The sequence below is a fragment of the Theobroma cacao genome, chromosome 1 (assembly GCF_000208745.1).
Source record: "Theobroma cacao cultivar B97-61/B2 chromosome 1, Criollo_cocoa_genome_V2, whole genome shotgun sequence".
NCBI lineage: Eukaryota > Viridiplantae > Streptophyta > Magnoliopsida > Malvales > Malvaceae > Theobroma > Theobroma cacao.
This window is the reverse complement of record NC_030850.1, coordinates 20,912,360-20,933,933: the sequence shown is the minus strand read 5'-3', so window position 1 is coordinate 20,933,933 and position 21,574 is coordinate 20,912,360. Positions and strand designations below refer to the sequence as shown.

Here is a 21,574-nt window from a genome sequence, read left to right as displayed (position 1 = left end):
AAAAATCTAAAGGTTTCGGCTTCCGATTCAGCAACTCCAAATCCAAAATATCCAATCATCACTGTGCGGCTGTTAACGGTACATGCGAACAGAGTAAAATAGAGCGCAGTCACAGACAAGGGAAAAGAAAGTCACAGTGGCAAAACTCGTAAATTGACACAAAACGGGTGGGTAATGTCCATAACCACCTTAACCACACACTTCCATCGTCTTCTCTCTCAATCTCAGTGCACTTTACTCTCTTTCTCCCTTTCCTTCACGGAAGAAAAATTAAGCGGCATTTCTCCGCCAAATCTCTCTTCTTCAACAACAACCATTTTCCTTCCCTTTAATTTAGTCCCCTCTTTCTCTCTCTCTCTCGCTAAACACATTTCCACTTTTTCCTTTCTTTTTTCTTCCTGTTTTTCGAATTATAGCAACTTGTTGAGTAGTTGTTCAGATCTGAGCACGGTCTCACCGGATCCGGATCCAGATGGAGGAGGCACTGGAGCTGGCACGTGCCAAAGACACCAAGGAGCGAATGGCGGCGGTGGAGCGGCTCTATCAACTCCTCGAAGGTTCTAGAAAGAGCCTCACTTCTTCGGAAGTCACTTCGCTTGTCGATTGCTGCCTGGATCTCCTCAAGGACAACAACTTCAGAGTCTCTCAGGGCGCTCTCCAGGCTCTTGCTTCCGCCGCCGTCCTCTCCGGTGATCACTTGAAGTTGCATTTCAACGCGCTCGTTCCCGCGGTTGTTGAACGGTTAGGTGACGCCAAACAGCCCGTTAGAGACGCCGCCAGACGCCTACTGCTCACTCTCATGGAGGTTAAGATATTGTTTATTTTTATTTATGTTATTGAATGGCTACCGCTCATATAATTCCTTCGCTTACTTAAAACTGCTGAAAGCCCTCTATCTTTATAATGTGTGTCAGCACTGATTTTTGTTCAATTTGAATGGAATTTATGTGATGTGTGGTTGAATTTAGGGTTTTACATTGATTCAGTGGAAACGAAGACATTGACAGTTCCTTGTAGTTGTATAATCTGACTGCTCTTATGGTTTAATAATGTGCCGAGAAATTTAATTTGTGGTTGTTCTTGGAGGCGACCTTTAAGTATCACCATTTTTGTTACCATTTTCTTAATGATTTTGTGTTTTTTAAAAAATATTTTTTAGCTTTGTTGTAATTTAGTTTTTAAGTGTTTTTAGAGCAATATTTTGATAGATTTGACCAAGTTTCCTCACTATGGAAGACTTTAGTTAGTGTATTTTATGGAAGTTTTTTATCTCAAATTGTTTTATTTAGGAGATATGAAACATACAGTGTTTCTTAGCTTTTGGATGAGTCAAGGGTTTCCTAATTGTTTTACTTCAAATAATTCAAGATCATTTATTGCCATTGCAATTTCTTGGGAAAATGGAGTCTTAATTCCTTCCTCATTTTATTTCTTTTTAAAGTTATATGAGTTTTGTAGAGAATTTAAGAAAAGTGGTAGTCAAGAATAGTCTCTAATGTATGCTTCTGCAATTGAATAGTACCATTCTCCATTACCTGTGGATGACTTTCATGCTTCTTATGTAAGCAGTCATTCCATTTTAATCTTTGGTCAACATTAAATAAGAAAGCCAGTTCATGAACTATCCTTCCTCATGCAATCACCTTGCACCTTCTATGCACCTCATATATTCTAGGAAAGCAGATACATGATATTCTCCTGCTCCCAAAAGTCTATGTTTTTATTTTTGGTGTGGTTCAAAAAGTCACACTCAAAAACTGAAGCCTTAGCATTTGAGATTTTCTGTTCTGTTTCTCACTCTAAAGCAAGTCATAATTATCTGCATTGTGCATAATGTTTAAGGAATGTCGAATGTATTAGCTGTCAAAAAGCATTTATTGACTTTTCTTGGATCCCATTCAGTTGTTGTTTTTGTTACTTGCTTTTGGCTTCCTAGAACATTGCTATGAAGCAAGAACCAACAGTAGAGACAAAATCATAGTAGATTAAATATGAACAACTGACTAAAATCCAACTCCCAAGTTCAATTTAAATATTTTATGAAAAAGTAAAATCATGTAGTATTTTGTTCTCCAGAAAGTTCCAATTTTAATATTCTAAGTCTTCAAAAATGTTGTTTGCTTTTGTGTCGTAGCACTCTTTTTTGTGCTTTTGGCTGCAAAAAGCAAGTAGCAGAAAGTAACAGATGGTTCCTTAATGAATGTGCATTTCCAAAGAAGACAACCTTTATGGGATGAGGGAGCTCACAATCTAATGAATTTATCCTTTGCATTTTTTATTTTTTATTGCCTGGTGGTTTAGGTTTTCTTTATTCAGTTTGATTTTTTTCTTTTTTAAGAAAGGTGATTTACGTTTTATTATTGCAATTACTTTGGAGTAAATTTGACTATGAGTGCCTTGCTGAGTTTTTGAAATGCTTTAAGCTTTTAGGCTAAGTGATGAAAATTAGTTTGATTTGTAAAATGTACTAATTATTTGGTGTTACAGGTTTCTTCTCCAACAATTATTGTTGAAAGAGCTGGCTCTTATGCCTGGACGCATAAAAGTTGGAGAGTTCGGGAAGAATTTGCACGTACAGTCACATCGGCAATCAGTCTTTTTGCATCTACTGAACTTCCACTTCAACGGGCTATTCTTCCACCTGTATGCTTCTTAACATTTCCAAAATGGATTTTTATTGTCTCATCATTAAATGTGACACGGATAATTTGACATTTATAATTTCTTTATTTCTTAGATTTTGCAGATGCTGAATGATTCAAATCCTGGTGTTCGTGAAGCAGCTATATTGTGCATTGAGGTTAGTGAAGCTTCCTTTTGTGCATTATTTTGAGAAGAGCTTAACAACATTTTGAACTTATGTGTGGAAAGAACTTGATAATCTTTACTTAAAATCAAATATGATCTGTTGTCTTTTTCTTCTTGTTTTGGTCATACTCAAAAATTTAACCCATGCTTTCAACTTCCACTTTCACTTGAATAGACAGGTGATATATAGCCTGATAGGTGAGCTGACTACTGAGGCATCTCTTGTGCTTCTCAGTTCTAGAAAAACATGTTGATCACCCAGCAATAAGCCTTTTACATGCCTTTAGAGGACAGAGAAAATATGATGAGAAAATGAATAGGCACTAACATCTGAGATCTGAACCTGTTAATTACCCATGAGAACATTAAAATCTTAAGTTGCTCAAGAATTTTCATTTTCTTGGAAGAAGAAAACTAGAAATAAATTTTTTGACACCTTGCTGTGGCCCCAGAGTAATATGTATAAAACATGTTTATGTCATTTGATGTCAATAGCTTCTCATGTCATTTCAGTGGGAAAATGATTGCCTGCTATATTCCCAGCATTGTGGTAGATACATTTAACATTAAACAAAGAAAAATCATCTCAAATTAGATTTCTGCTGACTCAAGTTTGGACCTCCTTTTCTCTTTAAAGTTTTGCCTTAACTTTCCTGTTCAAAAAATTCAGCAACCTTCAATATTGGATGTTTGGACATTTGTTGTCCTCTCCTTGGATTAGTATTAATGTGAATTATTTTTATTAATCTGTCATGCTTCTTTTGATGAATGTTGGTCCTTGATAGTTTTGATATCTTGTCAAAAAACAATTCAATATGTTAATTTTCATTGGGTTAATTTTCTTTTTCTTCTTGGGTATTTCTGCTTTGGATGCATTAACGAGTGTTGCAGTAACTGAAGCAGTAGTTCTTTGGTAATTTGAAGGTCCACATGTGCCATTCTTCTTCTTGACAAATGTGCTTTTAGAGATTTCATGGTTCATATGTTAAGGTTTGTCATATCTGGCGGCAGAATTCTTATCAAATCATTTCTTTTCCAGGAAATGTATACGCAGGCTGGAACTCAGTTCCGTGATGAACTTCATCGCCATCAGCTTCCTGCATCTATGGTGAATATTTAATTTTAGAATACTATATTCCGTCCTCTGGCTTTGTTTTGAATATTTTTGCTGCTGCAGATGAATTATATTCTTCTTTTTCTTTTTACTCATTTCGCATTGACAGTTTACTTCCTCCCACCCCCCTTCTTGTTCCTAATAAGTCTACCTTAATTTAACATGTAGTAATTATAAATAATAATATTAGTTATCATTTAAAGTTGATCACATTTCCTTCTAGAAGAAAGGGATTGATGTTATTACTCTCTGTTATTTTTACAACATAATTTACAACTGCAGGTGAGAGATATTAATGCTAGATTAGAGAAAATTGAGCCACAAGTTCGATCTTCAGATGGAATGTTGAGTGGTTTTGGTGCTGGAGAGATAAAGCCTGCAATCCTTAACCCCAAGAAAAGCAGTCCAAGAGCCAAGAGTTCGAGTTCTTCAAGGGAGACATCTCTTTTTGGAGGTTTGGATCTGTGTATATCAAATAATTTATGTTCTTTGTGAATTAGGGATTTAGGATGGTTCTCATGATATGCTGATCTTTGCATAAACCAATGTACTCTCAATGTTGTCTACCTTTCTTTTGACAATGATGGTTAAAAGAAGTTGATGTTTTCTAAATTATATATTTCTCAAATATGGTGCCTGCTTTTAAATCATGGTTCAAAGGCTTCAATTTTAATGAAGTGATCTTGTTTTTTGCAGGTGAAAGTGATATCACAGAAAAACCCATAGATCCAATTAAAGTTTACTCAGATAAGGAACTAATAAGGGAATTTGAGAAAATTGCTTCTACCCTTGTGCCAGAAAAAGATTGGTCCATACGCATTGCTGCCATGCAGAGAGTTGAAGGCCTTGTTTCTGGAGGTTTTTGTTCTCTCTCTTATCCACCCTCCCACAAATGTTTTGCACTGCATATTTGTCTGCTGTTATAGAGTTATAGTCACTATTGTTAGCTGAACAGGTATGAAAATTCTTATTCTTAAAGAAGTGGCCAATGCTAACTGAGCCAGGTATACAAATTCCTAGGTATATAAAGGGCTGTCAAAACCCACGTAAATAAATTCCTGTGTTATCCCTTTCCTTTAATCTATTTCCCCTTGGTTTTGACATCTGCAAAGTTGTTCTGTTATTTACACAATTATCTATCAAAAATCCATTTTTTTATGGCATATTCTCCTCTATAGCTTATGGCTTGAGAAGTGGGAGGTTTAACAATTAAGACTAATGAACAAATACTCAGGTGCTACCGATTATCCATGTTTCCGGGGACTCCTGAAGCAGCTTGTTGGCCCGCTAAGTACACAATTATCGGATAGAAGGTCAAGCATAGTGAAGCAGGTGTGTACCATTTATTGTGTTTTGTGGTGCTTTCTTTTCATATTATAGGAGATTTGTTTCTTTTGTTTATAATTTATCTATGCCGTTCTGAACTATTAGTGCTTATTCTAGCACCTAGAGTAAGGTTTTCTTTCTCCTGTAAATACTTTTTGAATATTATTTTCTAAATACTTCCTTTTATATTAAGTTTACTGCTGAACTTTGTTTTGAATTGTTTAGTTAATTGTCAGAATTACTCAATCGCTGGAATTTTTGTTCATTTTGTTCTTGAGTTTTCCAGTGTTGTTATTTGATTAGAACATATCTATATAGTAAAAAATGCTGGAGTTTCATGTTAGGGAAAATTTCATGGACCCATCATCATACCTGTCCTTCCCATGTTGATTCTCTTTAAACCTCCAAGAAGGGTGTTTTTGGCTAATTCACCTGGGAGGGGATGATATAAGCTTAGAACTTCACTTGAGTAGAGATCTTACAGGTTTTTAGTGTTTTTGGTAAAGACTATAAAGGCTGCAATTTTTGTTGCTTCCTGTTAGTTGCTAGAATTCTTACATGCTTCTAACGTCGTCATCGCAGTTCTGTAAATTTTTGTTGGTAAAGACTATGAAGCTTGTGTCTTCTTGCTCTGGTCGTTTTCATATTCTTCTCACTGACCTAGCCAAGCTAGTGAGATTCCAAGTTTGTGCATAATGTGTTAAACTTCTTGTCTGTAACACTTGTGGATGGAATTTTATACAGTGACCATAAAGAATTTTGAGAGAGGCTGTATAATAGTGGTGGTTGATTTACACTTGTTTACTTTCTTATTCCCTAAGTGCTTTTCTGGCAGCGTAAGTGTAGCTGTTTCTGAGTTAGTTTCCTTTTTTTCAGGCTTGCCATTTATTATCCTTCTTATCAAAGGAGCTCTTGGGAGATTTTGAGGCATGTGCCGAGATGTTCATCCCAGTAAGTTGAACTTTCTTGTGTAGTGTAACGACATTTATATTCTCATATGCACTTGTTAATTTCATGGTATGATAATCAGGTCCTTTTCAAGTTGGTTGTGATTACTGTGCTTGTAATTGCAGAGTCCGCAGATAACTGCATAAAAACGGTAATTTTTTCCTTTATTTTTGTCTCCCCTTCCCTATTTTCCTTTTTCTTTTGATTTTTCTGCTTTTGATGTTAACTTTCTAATTTGCAGATGTTGCGTAACTGCAAAGCTGCCCGTGTGCTTCCCCGCATAGCTGATTGTGCGAAGAATGACCGTAGTTCTGTACTCCGTGCTAGGTATTCCTGTTTTTTCTGCTATGTTGTGATGAAGTCTTCTATTTTCTATTTCTCTACTCACTTTTTTATCTCCTTTCTGCAGGTGTGTCGAGTACGCGTTGTTGATACTTGAACATTGGCCAGATGCACCAGAAATACAGCGATCGGCTGATTTATATGAGGACCTTATTAGGTGTTGCGTTGCAGATGCAATGAGTGAGGTAGCTATGTTGTCAATTATTTTTGTTCTTGATGTTTGGTGTGTATTGTTGTGCATTGAGCCCTTAATGTAAACGACTGAGTTGATCATTTTGATAGGCTTCTCCTGTGTAAACATCATTGATTTGTGGCTGATGCTTCACTTAACATTTTTGAATGAACTCATATTATCTACATAAAGAGGGTAATCTGAAAAGATGACCTTATATGGCAACACTAATTCCTAAAACTTAATGTTATTTTCCTTTTGCTTATTATCTGTTTGAGGCCATGCTAAAATCAATGATAAGATGACTAGGGAATTTGGAACTTAACAGGTACGATCAACTGCTAGAATGTGCTACAGAATGTTCACCAAAACTTGGCCAGATCGTTCTCGTCGCTTGTTCTCATTCTTTGATCCTGTCATTCAAAGGGTATATATAGCTTTTCTAGTCAATGGATATTTTGGAATGATTCCATTTTCTAGATTGTGGTTTCAAGTCTTGCTTTTTGCACAGATAATTAACGAAGAAGATGGAGGGATGCATAGGCGGCATGCTTCTCCTTCTCTCCGTGACAGAAATATACAGATGCCATTTTCCTCTCAAACTTCTGCTCCTTCAAATCTTCCTGGATATGGAACGTCTGCTATAGTTGCAATGGACAGAACTTCAAGTTTATCCTCAGGGACTTCTCTCTCTTCTGGTTTGATTCTATCCCAGTCAAAGCCCCTTGGGAAAGGTGCTGAACGTACTCTGGAGAGTGTGTTGCATGCAAGCAAACAGAAAGTCAGTGCCATTGAAAGTATGCTTAGAGGACTGGACATATCTGAAAAACAGAGGTCATCAAGTTTGGATCTAGGTATTGAATGGATTTTCTATGTTTAACTTAACTTAAACTTGAAATTTTTGTACATGAGGTCACTTGATTATGCACTGATAATTACCTGAAATGATCTGAAAGTTGATTCAATTTGTGAGCGGCTAAATTTCTCTTTTATTGCCCACTAGTGCAGGAGTTGACCCTCCATCATCTCGTGATCCACCATTCCCTGCTACTGTTCCAGCTTCTAATAGTCTCACAAGCTCTTTAGGAGTAGAATCAACTACCTCTAGTGTTGGTAAAGGTAGTAACCGCAATGGTGGTATGATTATGTCTGACATCATTACTCAAATTCAAGCTTCCAAAGATTCAGGCAAGTTATCATATAGAAGTAGTGTGGCAACTGAGTCTTTGCCAGCTTTCCCATTATACTCTGCCAAAAGGGCATCTGAAAGACAAGAGCGAGGTTCTGTTGAAGAGAACAGTGACATTAGGGAGGCTAGGCGGTTTATAAATCCACATGTTGACAGACAATATTTGGACACACCTTATAGAGATGTAAACACTAAGGATTCACAGAACAATTATATTCCAAACTTCCAGAGGCCACTTTTGAGAAAACATGTAGCTGGGCGGATGTCTGCAGGAAGGAGAAAGAGTTTTGATGATAGCCAGCTGTCACTTGGAGAGATGTCAAATTATGTTGAAGGTCCTGCTTCTCTCAGTGATGCCCTCAGTGAGGGGCTCAGTCCTAGTTCTGATTGGTGTGCTAGGGTTGCTGCTTTTACTTATCTCCGGTCTTTGCTGCAGCAGGGACCAAAAGGTATTCAGGAAGTGGTTCAGAATTTTGAGAAGGTAATGAAACTGTTTTTCCAGCACTTGGATGATCCCCACCATAAAGTTGCACAGGCTGCCCTTTCAACTCTTGCAGATATTATTCCATCATGTCGAAAGCCCTTTGAGAGTTACATGGAAAGAATCTTACCCCATGTTTTTTCACGGTTAATTGATCCAAAGGAGTTGGTTAGGCAACCTTGCTCAACGACTTTGGAAATTGTTAGCAAAACTTATAGCATAGATTCTCTCTTACCTGCTTTGCTGCGTTCATTAGATGAACAGCGATCACCAAAGGCAAAGTTGGCTGTTATTGAGTTTGCTATTAGTTCCTTCAACAAGCATGCTATGAGTTCTGAAGGTTCTGGTAATATTGGCATCCTGAAGTTATGGCTTGCTAAATTGATGCCATTGGTCCATGACAAAAATACTAAGCTTAAGGATGCAGCTATTTCTTGCATTATATCTGTCTACTCACACTTTGATCCGACTGCAGTTCTGAATTTTATTCTTAGTTTATCAGTTGAAGAACAAAATTCATTGAGACGGGCACTTAAACAGTACACTCCTCGTATTGAGGTGGACCTAATAAACTATTTGCAGAACAAGAAAGAAAGGCAGCGTGCTAAGTCTTCCTATGATCCATCTGATGTTGTTGGAACATCATCTGAAGAAGGATATATTGGTGTGTCCAAGAAGAGTCTTTTACTTGGAAGGTATTCTGCTGGTTCCCTTGATAGTGAAGGTGGTAGGAAGTGGGGTTCCACCCAGGATTCAACCCTGATCGCAAGCAGTATTGGCCAGGCAACATCTGATGAAACTCAGGAGAACTTATATCAGAACTTTGAGTCCAGTGCAAATGCAGATGCTCTTCCTTTGAAAACCAAAGAATTGTCCTACATTGTTAATTCGGGTCAGAGCTTGGGATCTCGAACTGGCCGGGTGGAGAACTTTGAAAGCGGTGTTAACCTGGAAAGTCTATCTACTCCACGTTTGGAAATGAATGGTCTGAGTAGATCTGACTCTTTGGGGGCCATTGAAGGGCTTGGACATAATAATGAGACTTCATCTGACTTGGATCTTAATCATCTTAAACCTGCAGCTGTAAAGGTTAGCTCTATGCCAGACACTGGGCCTAGCATTCCTCAAATTCTTCACCTGGTGAGTTTAGTATTCTTATTTTTTTCCCTGATGATAGTAATTGTTCTATCAATTGAGTTTACTTGGAGAAAATAAGTTGTTGACTTCTCATAGCGCTCATTGTGTTTCAAGAACTACATGTTTGATAAATGCTTTCTCCTGTGGTTCTAGATCTGCAATGGGAATGATGAGAGCCCTACTGCAAGTAAGCGCAGTGCACTTCAGCAATTAATTGAAATTTCTCTGGCTAATGATTTCTCCATTTGGAACAAGGTGTGTCAACTCAAACAGAGTATTTTCTGGAATTGGCTTTATTTTGTTGCAGTGGGCATTAATTTTTCTGGTTTCTATTGAGTCTAGTTGGTTCTGGTTGCTGGTCTGATTGTTAGATGGTCTTAACTATTTTCTTTGCTAACACTCAGTTATGTATCTCGTAGCTGTCTTGAATGTGGCTGTCCACTAAGGCTCTCCCTTGTTTCACTTTTCTTTGATACAGAGAAAATTTGTTTCCAATATTAGTTTTATATAAAGGTGGCAAAATGAACCTGAACCTGAAAACCGGCTAAAAAAAAGGAAGAAAAAAGGAACCTGATCAGAACCGAGTTGACCAACAAGTCAAAGACCCGAATCCGAAGAAACTTGAACCCGCCACAATCTGAACTGCAAATGACCTGAACCCAAACTGATCTGATTCAAACCTGCAATGACCTGAAGTTAATAGTAAAATGATTGAATTTGTAGTTGAATGATTTTTTTACAAAAGGCAAAATTTAATTACCAATTATATTATAAAATTGAAGATGGTAGGAAGCTTGCTGACCCTGGAATGATCCGAACCTGAAAAGACCCGAACATGAAATGACCAGGTTGAACCCTTCTGCTTGCCTCAAGTTTTATAACTTTAATCCTTATTTGATTCCTTCTCATGAAAGTTTCTTAACCGTGCTATTCTGTTAGGAAAGAATATGTCCTGTATCCTATGTCAAATATTGCGATGCTATATCTGATGTACATCCAGTTGTAATATTAATTGTATTTATGCAGTACTTCAATCAGATTTTGACAGCTGTACTTGAAGTTGTAGATGATTCTGATTCCTCAATCCGAGAACTTGCCTTATCATTGATAGTTGAAATGCTTAAAAACCAGGTTTGCTCATATTTACATATTTCTGAGCATTGTCCGGATTTTCTTTTTTTCCCCCTAACATGCAAGTGTGCTTAGTTCATCCCTTTTTTGGCTTTTCATGCGTCCAGAAAGATGCTATGGAAGATTCTGTTGAAATAGTGATTGAGAAGCTGCTTCATGTAACAAAAGATATTGTTCCCAAAGTAATTTACTTTCCTTGACTTGTCCTTTGAGAGTATTGTTGCCCGTATTCCACGTCTCAACTTTTTTGATCCATGTTTAGGTTTCAAGCGAAGCTGAGCACTGCTTGAACACCGTGTTGTCTCAATATGATCCATTCAGATGTTTAAGTGTATGTGGTTCTCTCTCTCTCTCTCTCTCTTATGACTTGTTTTCCTGTTGTTAAATGAAGAGAAAGAGTGCTTTGGCTTTCTACTCCTCTGGTGTCAGGTTATTCTAACTACTGATGTTATAAAATGACTGTGGTTGTAGGTTATTGTACCTTTATTAGTCACTGAAGATGAGAAGACTCTGGTTATTTGCATAAACTGTTTAACAAAGGTATTTATACTGAATCGTAGTTGGAGTTAAAATTGTTAAATTTTATTTTTTTCTCTAGTTTCTGCTGAGATTCTGCATGCAAGGACACATGCATGCAGATTTGTGTGTTTTAAGTGGTTGCATGATACTCTCTGTGCATAAGAATGGTGTACCACATATTATACTTGCTCTAAACTGTTAATTCTAGTGCACATTGAGGGCAGGAAGAGTGGGTCTAAATGAATCTGCGAAACATTTGTAAGAGTTATGGGTGTCTTAAGACAAGTGTGGCATAGGAAAAGAGAGTAAGCCAAAGGTGCCATGGTTTATCTTAAGCTGTGTTGCTTGAACTAGGGTGTGAATGTAAAGAGAGACATCTATTGATTAAGATTAAAGGAGGATTATCTTGTGAAAAGTTAATTGTATTATTATGATAATTGTTTTCCTGTTTATTAGACCAAGTGGATCAATATTCAGCATTTGTCAGATATGTTACATGCTTGTGTAAACTTTATTGTATTCTTGGAATTGTCATTGCTCTCCTGTCTATTTGGATTGGGCTTTTGTATGCTTTCCTTTGTCAGTTGTACTATTCCTACAAATAAATTGTGCCTACTAGCGTTAAGTGTTGTCTGTATCTAAGCTCTGTGCTTTTCTGTTCAGCTTGTAGGGCGGCTATCACAGGAGGAACTAATGGTTCAATTGCCCTCATTTTTGCCTGCTCTTTTTGAAGCCTTTGGAAACCAGAGTGCAGACGTCCGGAAGGTAATAATTATGTTTTTGCATGTTTGCCTTTCTTGCTTGGAAATTTATCATTATACAGTAATGCCTCAAATTTAGGATTTTATACGTTGGAGAAAGGAGAGAGAAAAAGTGGAGGATTGGTGGTGGATCGGGTAGGGAGGGGGCAGTTGAGAGAAAGGAGGAATTTTTTTGATCTTCTGAAAGAAAATAATTTACTTGTCTTTTGTGTTACCATTTATGTTATCTAGCTGCTTGATCCTTTGTAAGTGATATGGTTGCCCTGAGATATAAAAAATTGTAACAAAAATTAAATTTTCTCATAAGACACATCTTGACTATAAACATCTAGGGTGCTTTATGTGTTGATATTTGGGAATACTTGGGGCACACTTAGGTTCTATGCATGGAGTAGCGATGCTTTTCTCTTTTTCTTTTTCATGTATATGCGACTTGAGCTATACAAAAGGCAGTAGCTCTCTCCCATCCCATAAACCCTCCCCTTTCCAAGATTTGAATCTTAGACTTCCAATTTGAAAGTTCAAGTTCTAATGGTTGGGATGTCTCTTTGGAGACACAGAGTAGGGATGATGAAAACAATTAAACAAGTCAAGCAATTCATAAACTGTTTGCTGTTTGCCTTTGGCTTGTAAAGAATCTTGGTTGGGCTTGCTCAATTAGCAAAAAAAAAAAAAAAAAGGAATTGGATTTAAATTCAGCATTTAGCTTTTAATTCAATAAGTGTAGCATACAACACAGAGGCTCACAAGATAATCCCATCTGATAATTATATTATTATAAATATTACTAATCTTTTCTTTTGTTAATTTTACAATTGGGCCACCAAGTTTTTGTTTGAGTTTCAATTGACTTGTTTTATGAGTGAAGTCAAGCTGAGCTTGAACTTCAAAGCTTGTTTTCATTCTAAAGTGAAGTTTTGAGAGATGAGCTTGACTTGAACTATATATTGAGCAATGCTCTGGCTGACTATTGTTTGGCTTGGCTTGGCTCAGTTTTATACACAGTCCAGTACTTTATTTTTATGCTGAGTAATGATTCTCGTCCTTGGCATCAGAATGATGTTTTCTTTAATTTTTCTATTTGAGGTCCAATAATTACATAAATTTGAAAATGGTTTCTCTGAGGTATTTTCAACATCGAAAATGTGCTTCTGGGATTTATTCTCTAAGCCTGTAACAGAATCTACCCTTGATATCTTGCCAATGATATTGGTTTTTTGTTAGCTGTCTAAAAGAGGAATGTGCAGTCAATTGCAACTGCAATGTTCTGACTTCAGGAAAATGCTATATGACATTATACCTACAGAAAGATTATGTTTTCAATGAATTATAGCACAAGTTGGCTGCAACCTATAATATGCATATTATTGAATGAGTGCCAGGCCCCTTGCACCTAGCCTTAGAGGCATGAGTCCTGTCGGCTCCTTTTCTGTGTTATTGGAGTGTGATCGGCACATTATGCCTATGGCCTAAACCAGAGCCTATAATAGAGTAGTGTGCTGCACTGCAGTAGAATATAAGAATCAGAAAAAGATTACTGTGTTCTGTTCCAAAATCTATATTTCAGTAGGTGGACATGGTACATGGTTGAGAAGAATAGTTGATAAGAGCGTGACTGCTTCTCTTGGTAATATGCTTGTCTTTATCTCTGGTAGAAGCAAATAAACTTGTGTTTCCACATGTTTGAAGTACAAAATAGTATGTTATCTTTTTTCTTTGCTCTTCTTAAACCTCATTGATGTCTGATGTCTCATTGCATGTTATTGTTGATGGTACAGACAGTCGTTTTCTGTTTAGTGGATATTTATATAATGCTTGGGAAAGCATTTTTGCCACACTTGGAGGGGCTTAACAGCACACAGTTGCGGTTGGTTACAATTTATGCGAATCGGATCTCACAGGCCAGGACTGGCACCCCCATAGATGCTAACCATGATTAACTGGTACATTTGGACAGGGAGTCGGGATTGGGATTGGGATTGGGAAATGTTTACTTATTCATTGTTGTGTATTTTGTATATTGTGTGAATGCATGTCGAGGGTGATTTTTGTTTTCTCCTTTTTAAATGTATTTTAGTTCTCTTTCCTTTGGTTTGCTGGGTTTTGGAGGACGAGTGCTTTTGGTGGGGAATCAAATAGGGAATTGCACGCTGCACTACTGTGCCCCTGTTGTAATCACCATTTTCGTAACATTGTTGTTATATTGATAAAGAAATATGGTTTTGGAGAAGTTTCTGTACTTTGTATTCCATCCAAATATTGTTTTTGCTTCACCCTAAGCTAGACTTTTGAAAATTATGAAATTTCCTTAGTATATGATCAATTCTCTCGCTGTTGTACCAACTCTATTGGTTCATTTCATATCCATCAGGGTAGAGATTGAAAGTCTCAAAATCTGGCTCATACAAAGCGTGCTATTTTTGTTAGTGGACTCTAGCATGTCACGATTGCAACCGCTTCAGTTTTCATATAACATCCTGGATTCCAACTAAAAGTCAGCTCATTTTTTGGTACGGTAATATCCGCGTTTGGTTCTCTTCCATTGCATCTCAATTTTTTACTAGTAACATCTTTAACTGTTGCAATTATTACCCATTTTGTGACTGATTCACATTTTCAATCGGGTAAATGAAAAAAGTTTTTATTTATCTCTCTTATTGTGTGAGATCTGTGGCGTTTTTTTCCTATTCAATTATGTAACATTTTTGATGCACTGATTTCTTTACATATAAAAGAGATTTACCTTGGTTTGGACTTATTTCCACTTTATTATCTTTCAAGGAGCTTTTATATCATTGAAATTTAGTGAAGATTAATTTGGATAGGTTTCGATATCACTTGTCATGGGTTCATATTTTCAATTTAAAACATATTTGAAATTCTTAAACGAAATTCACAGTGAATGATGAATGGGTCTGTATTATTGATGAGGGTGATTGTTATATAAAAAAAAAATAGAGATAAGTAAAAGAGGTGACGGTTGTATTAAAAGAATGGTAAGAAAAGTAAGAAAAGTAACGGTTAAATTGAAAGTATTGAAATAAAAGTAATGAATGTGAACCAAATACAGTCACGTGTGATAAAATGTAAAGATGCTAGCATATTTAATTAATTGCACAAAAAAGAGAAAATCTGATCAACAGATATGTAAAAGAGGCGACGGTTGTGTTAAAAGAATTTTTAAAAAAATAACGATTAAATTGAAAGTATTACAAAAAAAGTTATGAATGTGAACCAAACACTGTCACGTGTAATAAAAATGTAAAGATGCTAACATATCTAATTAATTACACATAGAAGAGAAAATCTGATTATTAGATAAGCATTCTTCAGTGTATCCTTAACCATCACCGCTTTTCAGCGAATTTCGTCCCTTTACATCTAACTTTTTTGTCCCAATCTGTATATTTCCTCACCGGGGATGGAAGGTGAATCCAAAATTTTAATCCTATACAGGCTATATAAACCTGTATGTAGCCTCTTGCTTTGACATCAAATCATCAAATCAGTTTTCAGGATTTGTTTGTAAGTGTTATATATTGCAACATTGCCTCTTGAACGCATTAGCATAGTAGTGTCTCTACGTTAGTTATTAGTTTTGTGCAGTTATTTCGTTTGTTGTAGTTTTAGGTAATTCGGTGTTACTCTTTTTACAACTAAAGATGTTTCTGGCTAGGGGAGGTAAGTGCTTACTCAAAACTCATAAGCATTTGCGCCATCACCGGAAAGCAGGCTAGATTAAGTCAGCCTTTGTTGGATTTTTTCTCTTGTTATCGCTAGTCAGTACAATTTCTTGTCAAACACCTTTACATTGTAGAATTGAGTGTAAATGACACTTGAAATTCGAGGAGTAACATCTTTCATCTTTTTTAAATAAACCTGCACTCTATTATATACTTCGTCTAATCCCTCTTTAATTAATTCCAGCTGCATGCAGAAATAATGGCACCAGCAGCCGTAGCTTCGGCTAATCCAACAGCTCAACGTAGGGCCAACGGAGGAGCACCTGATGAAGAAGAAAAGGCCAATGAATTTCCTCGTGTGATCCTGAGGAACAGGTTGACTGCTCTTGGGCTGATGGTGGCAGGTTTTGTCGGATGGTCGAGCTGGGACTTCTTCAGGCTTATGGAGTTGAAACCCAGGCTGTGGACAGTGGCATGGCTGCTGTTGAGATCATTGCCTCTGAGGCAAACTTCAACCTCATTGTCATTGACATGGTTCTTCCTGTCCTGAATGGCCTTGTGGTAGCAGCAAACATTACTTGGTTTTGAGACGTTAGTTAAATGCCATCGTTATATCCTGCCTGTCATTATTAATTATCAACTGTTTTCTCTTCAATGGTTTGATGGCAGACCACAAGGCAGATTCGTGCCATGGGCGTGCGGTGCAAGATGCTGGGTGTCACTGCTCACTTTTATGAGAGAGAGAGGCAGGCATTTCTGGCTGCTGGAGTTGATGAGTTCATTGAGAAACCCCTCACTCCAGACATTTTGGTGCCTATCCTGAGGGAACTCGATGGCCAGTGAGGAGCACAGAATCCTGCGCATCAGAGGACTTCATCTACCCAATAAAATCCTAGCTTTAATTTGATGTTTTGGGCTGTTTGCTTTCCAAATGTTTTCTATTGTCTAGTAGTTTAATATCAAACATCGGCTATAGCTTTGGTACTGCCATGAATAAGAAAGTCCGCTGAGCTAAGCTAGCTTCATTTTCCTCAGAAAAATGCCTTCATTAGCAATTCCTTGCAATGCTCATCTTTATCTGACTGGAAGTAATTTCTTAACTTCCATGTTTTTTTTCAAAGGAATGAAATGCCATCTAATATAAGTCATTGGATTTTGCTTTAGTATGCATTTTGTAGGCATTTGTGGGGGTATAAATTAATCAGTTTTATATATGTATTATAGATTACCTTTTTAGACTACATCTTTTAAGCTCAAAATAAAAAATAAAATAAAATAAAATAAAATGTACATCTCTTAGACTTACATGTTCTTTCTTGACCCTAATGGCTGACTCATGGTTGTAGGAACATTTGATTTGCATTTTTTATGACATGGGTACTTAATGTTCTCGGGAGCTCAAACATTTGTACATATGAATAACACAGAAATATACACTCTGCTTTGACACATTTTGAAAAAGTGTCATAATGTGGTTTTTTGACACTTAAAATCATAAATTAATATAAAAGAGAAGTCACAATTGAAATATAGGTTTTCTATCAATAAGCCTCAACCCAATACAAAAAGAATAAACAATGGATTTATTTTTTACGCAAAAACTCAAATATATATACATATATATATAACTATTAGACTTATATTGCTTTTCCAAAAAAAAAAAAAACTATAACTATTAGACTTATATACTATAACTAAACTAAGCATAGGCTTGTTTTATAAAATGAAGGGTTCCTATCAAGAAATAAAAATCATATAAAAAAAAAGAGAATGAATTTCTTTCGCCATGTACCTTGGGTTCTTAATGTACAAAAACCCTAGAAAAGACAAAGAGATAATGAATTTTCCTCACCAAGTACCTCGAGCTTGGTACATTAGTACATGAGACCCTTTAACATATCTACATTTCGGTCCAGTTCTATGGATATATTTAGAATATATCAAATGAAAATTTTCATACCCTTAACTCTGAACCTAATATTATCATGAAATTGTAATATAAGTTTTTTTTATTATACAAAATAAATTGACTTTGTTTTTGCATATATGAGAAGATTTCTCTCACATAAAAATAAAAGAATAAACCTCAGCTTTATATACATAGAAGAAGAACCATGTAGACATCGTGCTTGTAGTATATGTATGCCTCTTAACTCATCAAATGGGTTTCCTCGTTTCATGTTAAGCCTTGATGCTGCATTTTAATATAAAATTTTATACATAAGACGTTATGCAAAGTAGAAGATTGTCATAATATTTAAAAAAGGTATAATAACTTGACTCTTTAAGTTTTGATCGAAATTACACGGATGTCCATTAGTTTTTGAAATGAACATTCCGTCTAAAAAAATATTTTTCATTGGATACGTAAGTCCAACCGTTAATATTTTTGTGAACTTCCTGTTGAGACAAAGATAAAAAGATAATTTTACTTTTAATTAATTTTTATAATTACTATTATATAATTTTATTATTTATTATTATTTATTATTAATTTAAAAAGAAAAAGCTCCCTAGATGGGGAGCCGAATGCTCCCTTAGGAAGCCTTGATTGGGCTTCTCCCTTGGGAGCATTGATCTGGAGCTCCCCTCTTTTGGGGAGCACTAATTGGTGCTCTCCTACCTTGGGAGCATGGATGGGTGCTCTTTTTTATTTTTTTTTAAAAATATTTTTTTAAAAAATAATTTTTTAAATTAATAAATAAAGAAAGGGTATTTTAGTTTTTTTTATAACTTCTGTCAATGGTGTTTATAATCTTGGGGTAAAGTTTTCATTTCAAAAATTAATAAATTTTTATGTAATTTTGATCAAAACTTAAGAGAGTCAGGGCATTTTACCTTATTTAAAAACTCTTTAAATCATTCAGGAAAATTTAAATAAGTTTTTATATTTTTATTACGTTTAATTAAACCCTTATATTTTTATTTTTACTCAAATTAATTTTTATAATTTTGTTTTGAGTCAAATAAATCTTTATAATTAATGATTGAATTAGTCAAAATATTATTTGTCATTTTATGTCGCATGATATTAATTTGATATGCTAATATGACATGTTAATATATCATAATTAATAATAATGTGACGTTAATTTGACATAATTATATGATCATGTAGTATTTTTCATTCTCTATATTAACATTATATCAGTGTCATGTGGATATTAAACGACTAGTGACATTTTGACTAATGACAATTAATCAATAATTAATTATAAAAACTTATTTGACCAAAAAAATTATAAGGGCTTTATCGAATGTACTCAAAAAAAGAGTTTATTTAAATTTTTTTAAATAATTTAAGAATTTTTTTGAGTATTATGTAATTTAACTATATATATAGCAAAGGATAAAAAAAAAAAAAAGGGAGAGAAGACCGGAGATTGGGCAAGCTCTTTTCAACTGGCTGCCATTTCATTAAGGTCAAAAGAGTAAATGCAATTTCTTCTTTACCAATTGTAGAACTTGACTTTTCCTTCTTAATAAATATTTTTTACCATGGTGGCAACCAATCATTATTTTCGTCCCATCGCACCAATTTGTAATTACCCTGAAAATCTACATCATCCCAGAAATTTTGATGAAATCTAAAATTATGCTTAAAATTGGATGGTTCACAGAATTATGCTCCTTTGATTGGAGCCAAAAGTAGTGATAGGTCCAACATAATTGTGCATCTGATTTCCTTACCTAAGCAATGACATATTTCTTTATCAAAGTAGCAGACTAGTGGGAAAAACTTAAGGGACACTAAGTATTTAATTATAGATATGGTATTGAAAAAAAATTTAAATTATTGAAATAATTTTTTTGTATTTTTATTTTTAATTAAATAAATTTTTATGATTAACGGTTGATTAATTGTCGTTAGTGAAAATACTATTTATTGTTTTATATCTCACGTGACGTTGGCATAAAAAATGAAAAATATCACATAATCATATTAGTATGTTACGTAGATTATGACATGTTAGTATACCATATTAATGTCACGTGACATAAAATGTCAAATTGAATTACAATTTTAATTTTTTTTGTTTCATAATATTTTACTTAGCTAATTAATATAAATAAAGAACAGTAAAAAACAGACAACAAAAAAGGTTGTCTAGGCAAGTTGGCAGATTGGACCGTACAATTAAAGTTAATGTTATTATTTTACAGCAGTTTTTCATTTTTATTGAAGATGTTTCTTTCATCATGATATCTCCCAAGCATGGGCATTTTTAGATTCTGTGATATTTTCAACACATTCCAATCGATACTGTTCCATATCTCATTGCTCGCTATCTTTGGCGTAGAAAGCCCCTTTAAAACCCAAGAATTCACCCATGGGAGAAAATCATCATCAATCATCATGCTCTTCCGCAGCTATTTACTAGCATTATTACTTCCCCCACCACAGTCCCAATCCTGTCTTCTTCATTCTGGTTAGTATGACCTTCAACCTGCCATGGCTTGTTTCACTTTATTAGGTTTACTGCATATACTTGTTTCTATGTGCATCGGCCACATATATGGTAACTGGTCAAAGAGGAGGTCTTCTTCTAGTGCTTGAGATGCAAGCATATCTAAATGGACTCATCTTCTTGGAATATTCTCCATGGAAAAACTTTTGCAACTTTTAGCAGTAGCGAAATCATATTCTCAAGCGAACAACTCTCTTCTAAAATCAAGGGGATTGTTATTATTGAGGATTTTTGTTTTGAGATATATACTATTCTTCTTTGATTTATTAAATATGGTCAAAGCTTAATCTCGACCAGGTCATTCCCTGTCTAATCAGTTACACTAAATATTTACTAATTGTCTGACCAACGTAAATGCTTTAGCTAGTGTCATTACGTCCTTTTGTCACTTCCTTGTGCATCAAAATATCTCTGGTCTGCCTCAAACAAAACAGAATATGTAGTCTGCATTGATTAAATTAAAGTGAAATGAAACTCACAACTCACTAACAATTTGGTGATCCGTTTATAGGAAATTACTCAGTTCCTGGAGCCCGAAGCAGAAAATAAGAAGAATTAACATGGCGCAGAGCAGACATGCTGTGGAAAAAGAGCAATCCACCAAGATCACTGCACTTGTTGTGGACGATAATAGGATCAACCGAACGATTCACTGCAGGCTCTTGAACAATCTTGGCGTAGAAAACGAAGTTGTCGGTAATGGGAAAGAAGCTGTCGATGCCCATTGTTCTGGAAAAAAGTTTGACCTGATTCTAATGGACATGGAGATGCCTATCATGAATGGCATTGAGGTAAGAAAATGTTTGGCTTTGGCCTGTAATCAATTAGTTAATTTTTTGCTTCTTACTTCAAGAATATTGAACTGACATCACTGATCTGATTCAAAGCTCTTCTGCTTGATTTGGAATATTGACAGGCAACGAGGAAACTTCGTGAAATGGGCAATCGTAGCATGATTGCAGGCGTATCGTCACGCTCAATGGAAGAAGATATACAAGAATTCATTGAAGCTGGTCTGGATGACTACCAAGAGAAGCCCTTGACAATGTCTAAGCTCATCTCTCTTATCCGTAAGATCAAACTCAACGGTTAGGAAAAATGTCAAAAGAGCAAGCGTTTGCCTTAACTCCGAAACACACATCATCTAATTTCCATTATGTTCCATATCTTTTGTTTGTAAGATCAAAGAAGCTAACCCAATTCTTTCCTTTCCTACTACAGTGGTTAATTTGTGTTATATACGACTATTGCTGTAACTTAGTTTTAGTTTTTGGATAAAGGAATTTTCTTTTACTTTTTATTTGATTCCAGTCAATGCAAAATCTGTGTTATTTCAGTATCTTGCTGGTAACAATTTGCTTTCTTTGGTGTATTGTCCGTGTGTAATAACCCGTACCTCGTATAGTAGTAAACATAACTGTATCGATAAGACGAATGGCTAATTGACGTGAATTTAAGTGTCAAAGAGTGATGACGGGTGAAAAGGATATTCTA

The 21,574-nt window shown here is 35.5% G+C and overlaps 3 protein-coding genes across 4 annotated transcripts; all 3 read left to right on the top strand.

Moving 5' to 3' along the window:
- On the top strand, positions 228-14,167 carry LOC18612907 (CLIP-associated protein). Of its 2 annotated transcripts, XM_018126723.1 has the most exons (21): positions 228-805; positions 2,488-2,643; positions 2,738-2,800; positions 3,848-3,916; positions 4,205-4,376; positions 4,619-4,780; positions 5,157-5,254; positions 6,125-6,199; positions 6,279-6,347; positions 6,438-6,523; positions 6,606-6,723; positions 7,039-7,137; positions 7,222-7,564; positions 7,719-9,520; positions 9,671-9,772; positions 10,544-10,648; positions 10,756-10,830; positions 10,911-10,979; positions 11,120-11,188; positions 11,831-11,932; positions 13,707-14,167. In XM_018126723.1, exons 1-21 carry the CDS (start codon positions 473-475, stop codon positions 13,866-13,868), a joined length of 4,329 nt encoding a protein of 1,442 aa, XP_017982212.1. In that variant the 5' UTR covers positions 228-472; the 3' UTR covers positions 13,869-14,167. The 2 variants fall into 2 exon arrangements, 1 of the variants encoding a protein (XP_017982212.1); XR_001929207.1 differs by lacking the exons at positions 11,831-11,932; positions 13,707-14,167 and adding an exon at positions 10,300-10,365 and having other exon boundaries at positions 11,120-11,148.
- Positions 15,871-16,621, top strand: LOC18612906 (two-component response regulator ORR41). Its single transcript, XM_018117705.1, is given in 3 exon segments — positions 15,871-15,997; positions 16,000-16,172; positions 16,281-16,621. Coding segments are annotated over 3 exon segments (474 nt in total). The 3' UTR covers positions 16,455-16,621.
- LOC18612905 (two-component response regulator ARR22) lies at positions 20,641-21,291 on the top strand. Its single transcript, XM_018121633.1, has 2 exons — positions 20,641-20,871; positions 20,997-21,291. Exons 1-2 carry the CDS (start codon positions 20,641-20,643, stop codon positions 21,171-21,173), a joined length of 408 nt encoding a protein of 135 aa, XP_017977122.1. The 3' UTR covers positions 21,174-21,291.

Bases quoted from the DNA above. Each gene is read 5' to 3' on its own strand.
- LOC18612907 (XM_018126723.1), top strand. From the start codon at position 473: ATGGAGGAGGCACTGGAGCTGGCACGTGCCAAAGACACCAAGGAGCGA. The intron at 2,644-2,737 runs GTATGCTTCTTA...TTTATTTCTTAG, and splicing joins AACGGGCTATTCTTCCACCT to ATTTTGCAGATGCTGAATGA. The intron at 6,348-6,437 runs GTAATTTTTTCC...TCTAATTTGCAG, and splicing joins CAGATAACTGCATAAAAACG to ATGTTGCGTAACTGCAAAGC.
- LOC18612905 (XM_018121633.1), top strand. From the start codon at position 20,641: ATGGCGCAGAGCAGACATGCTGTGGAAAAAGAGCAATCCACCAAGATC. The intron at 20,872-20,996 runs GTAAGAAAATGT...GAATATTGACAG, and splicing joins CTATCATGAATGGCATTGAG to GCAACGAGGAAACTTCGTGA.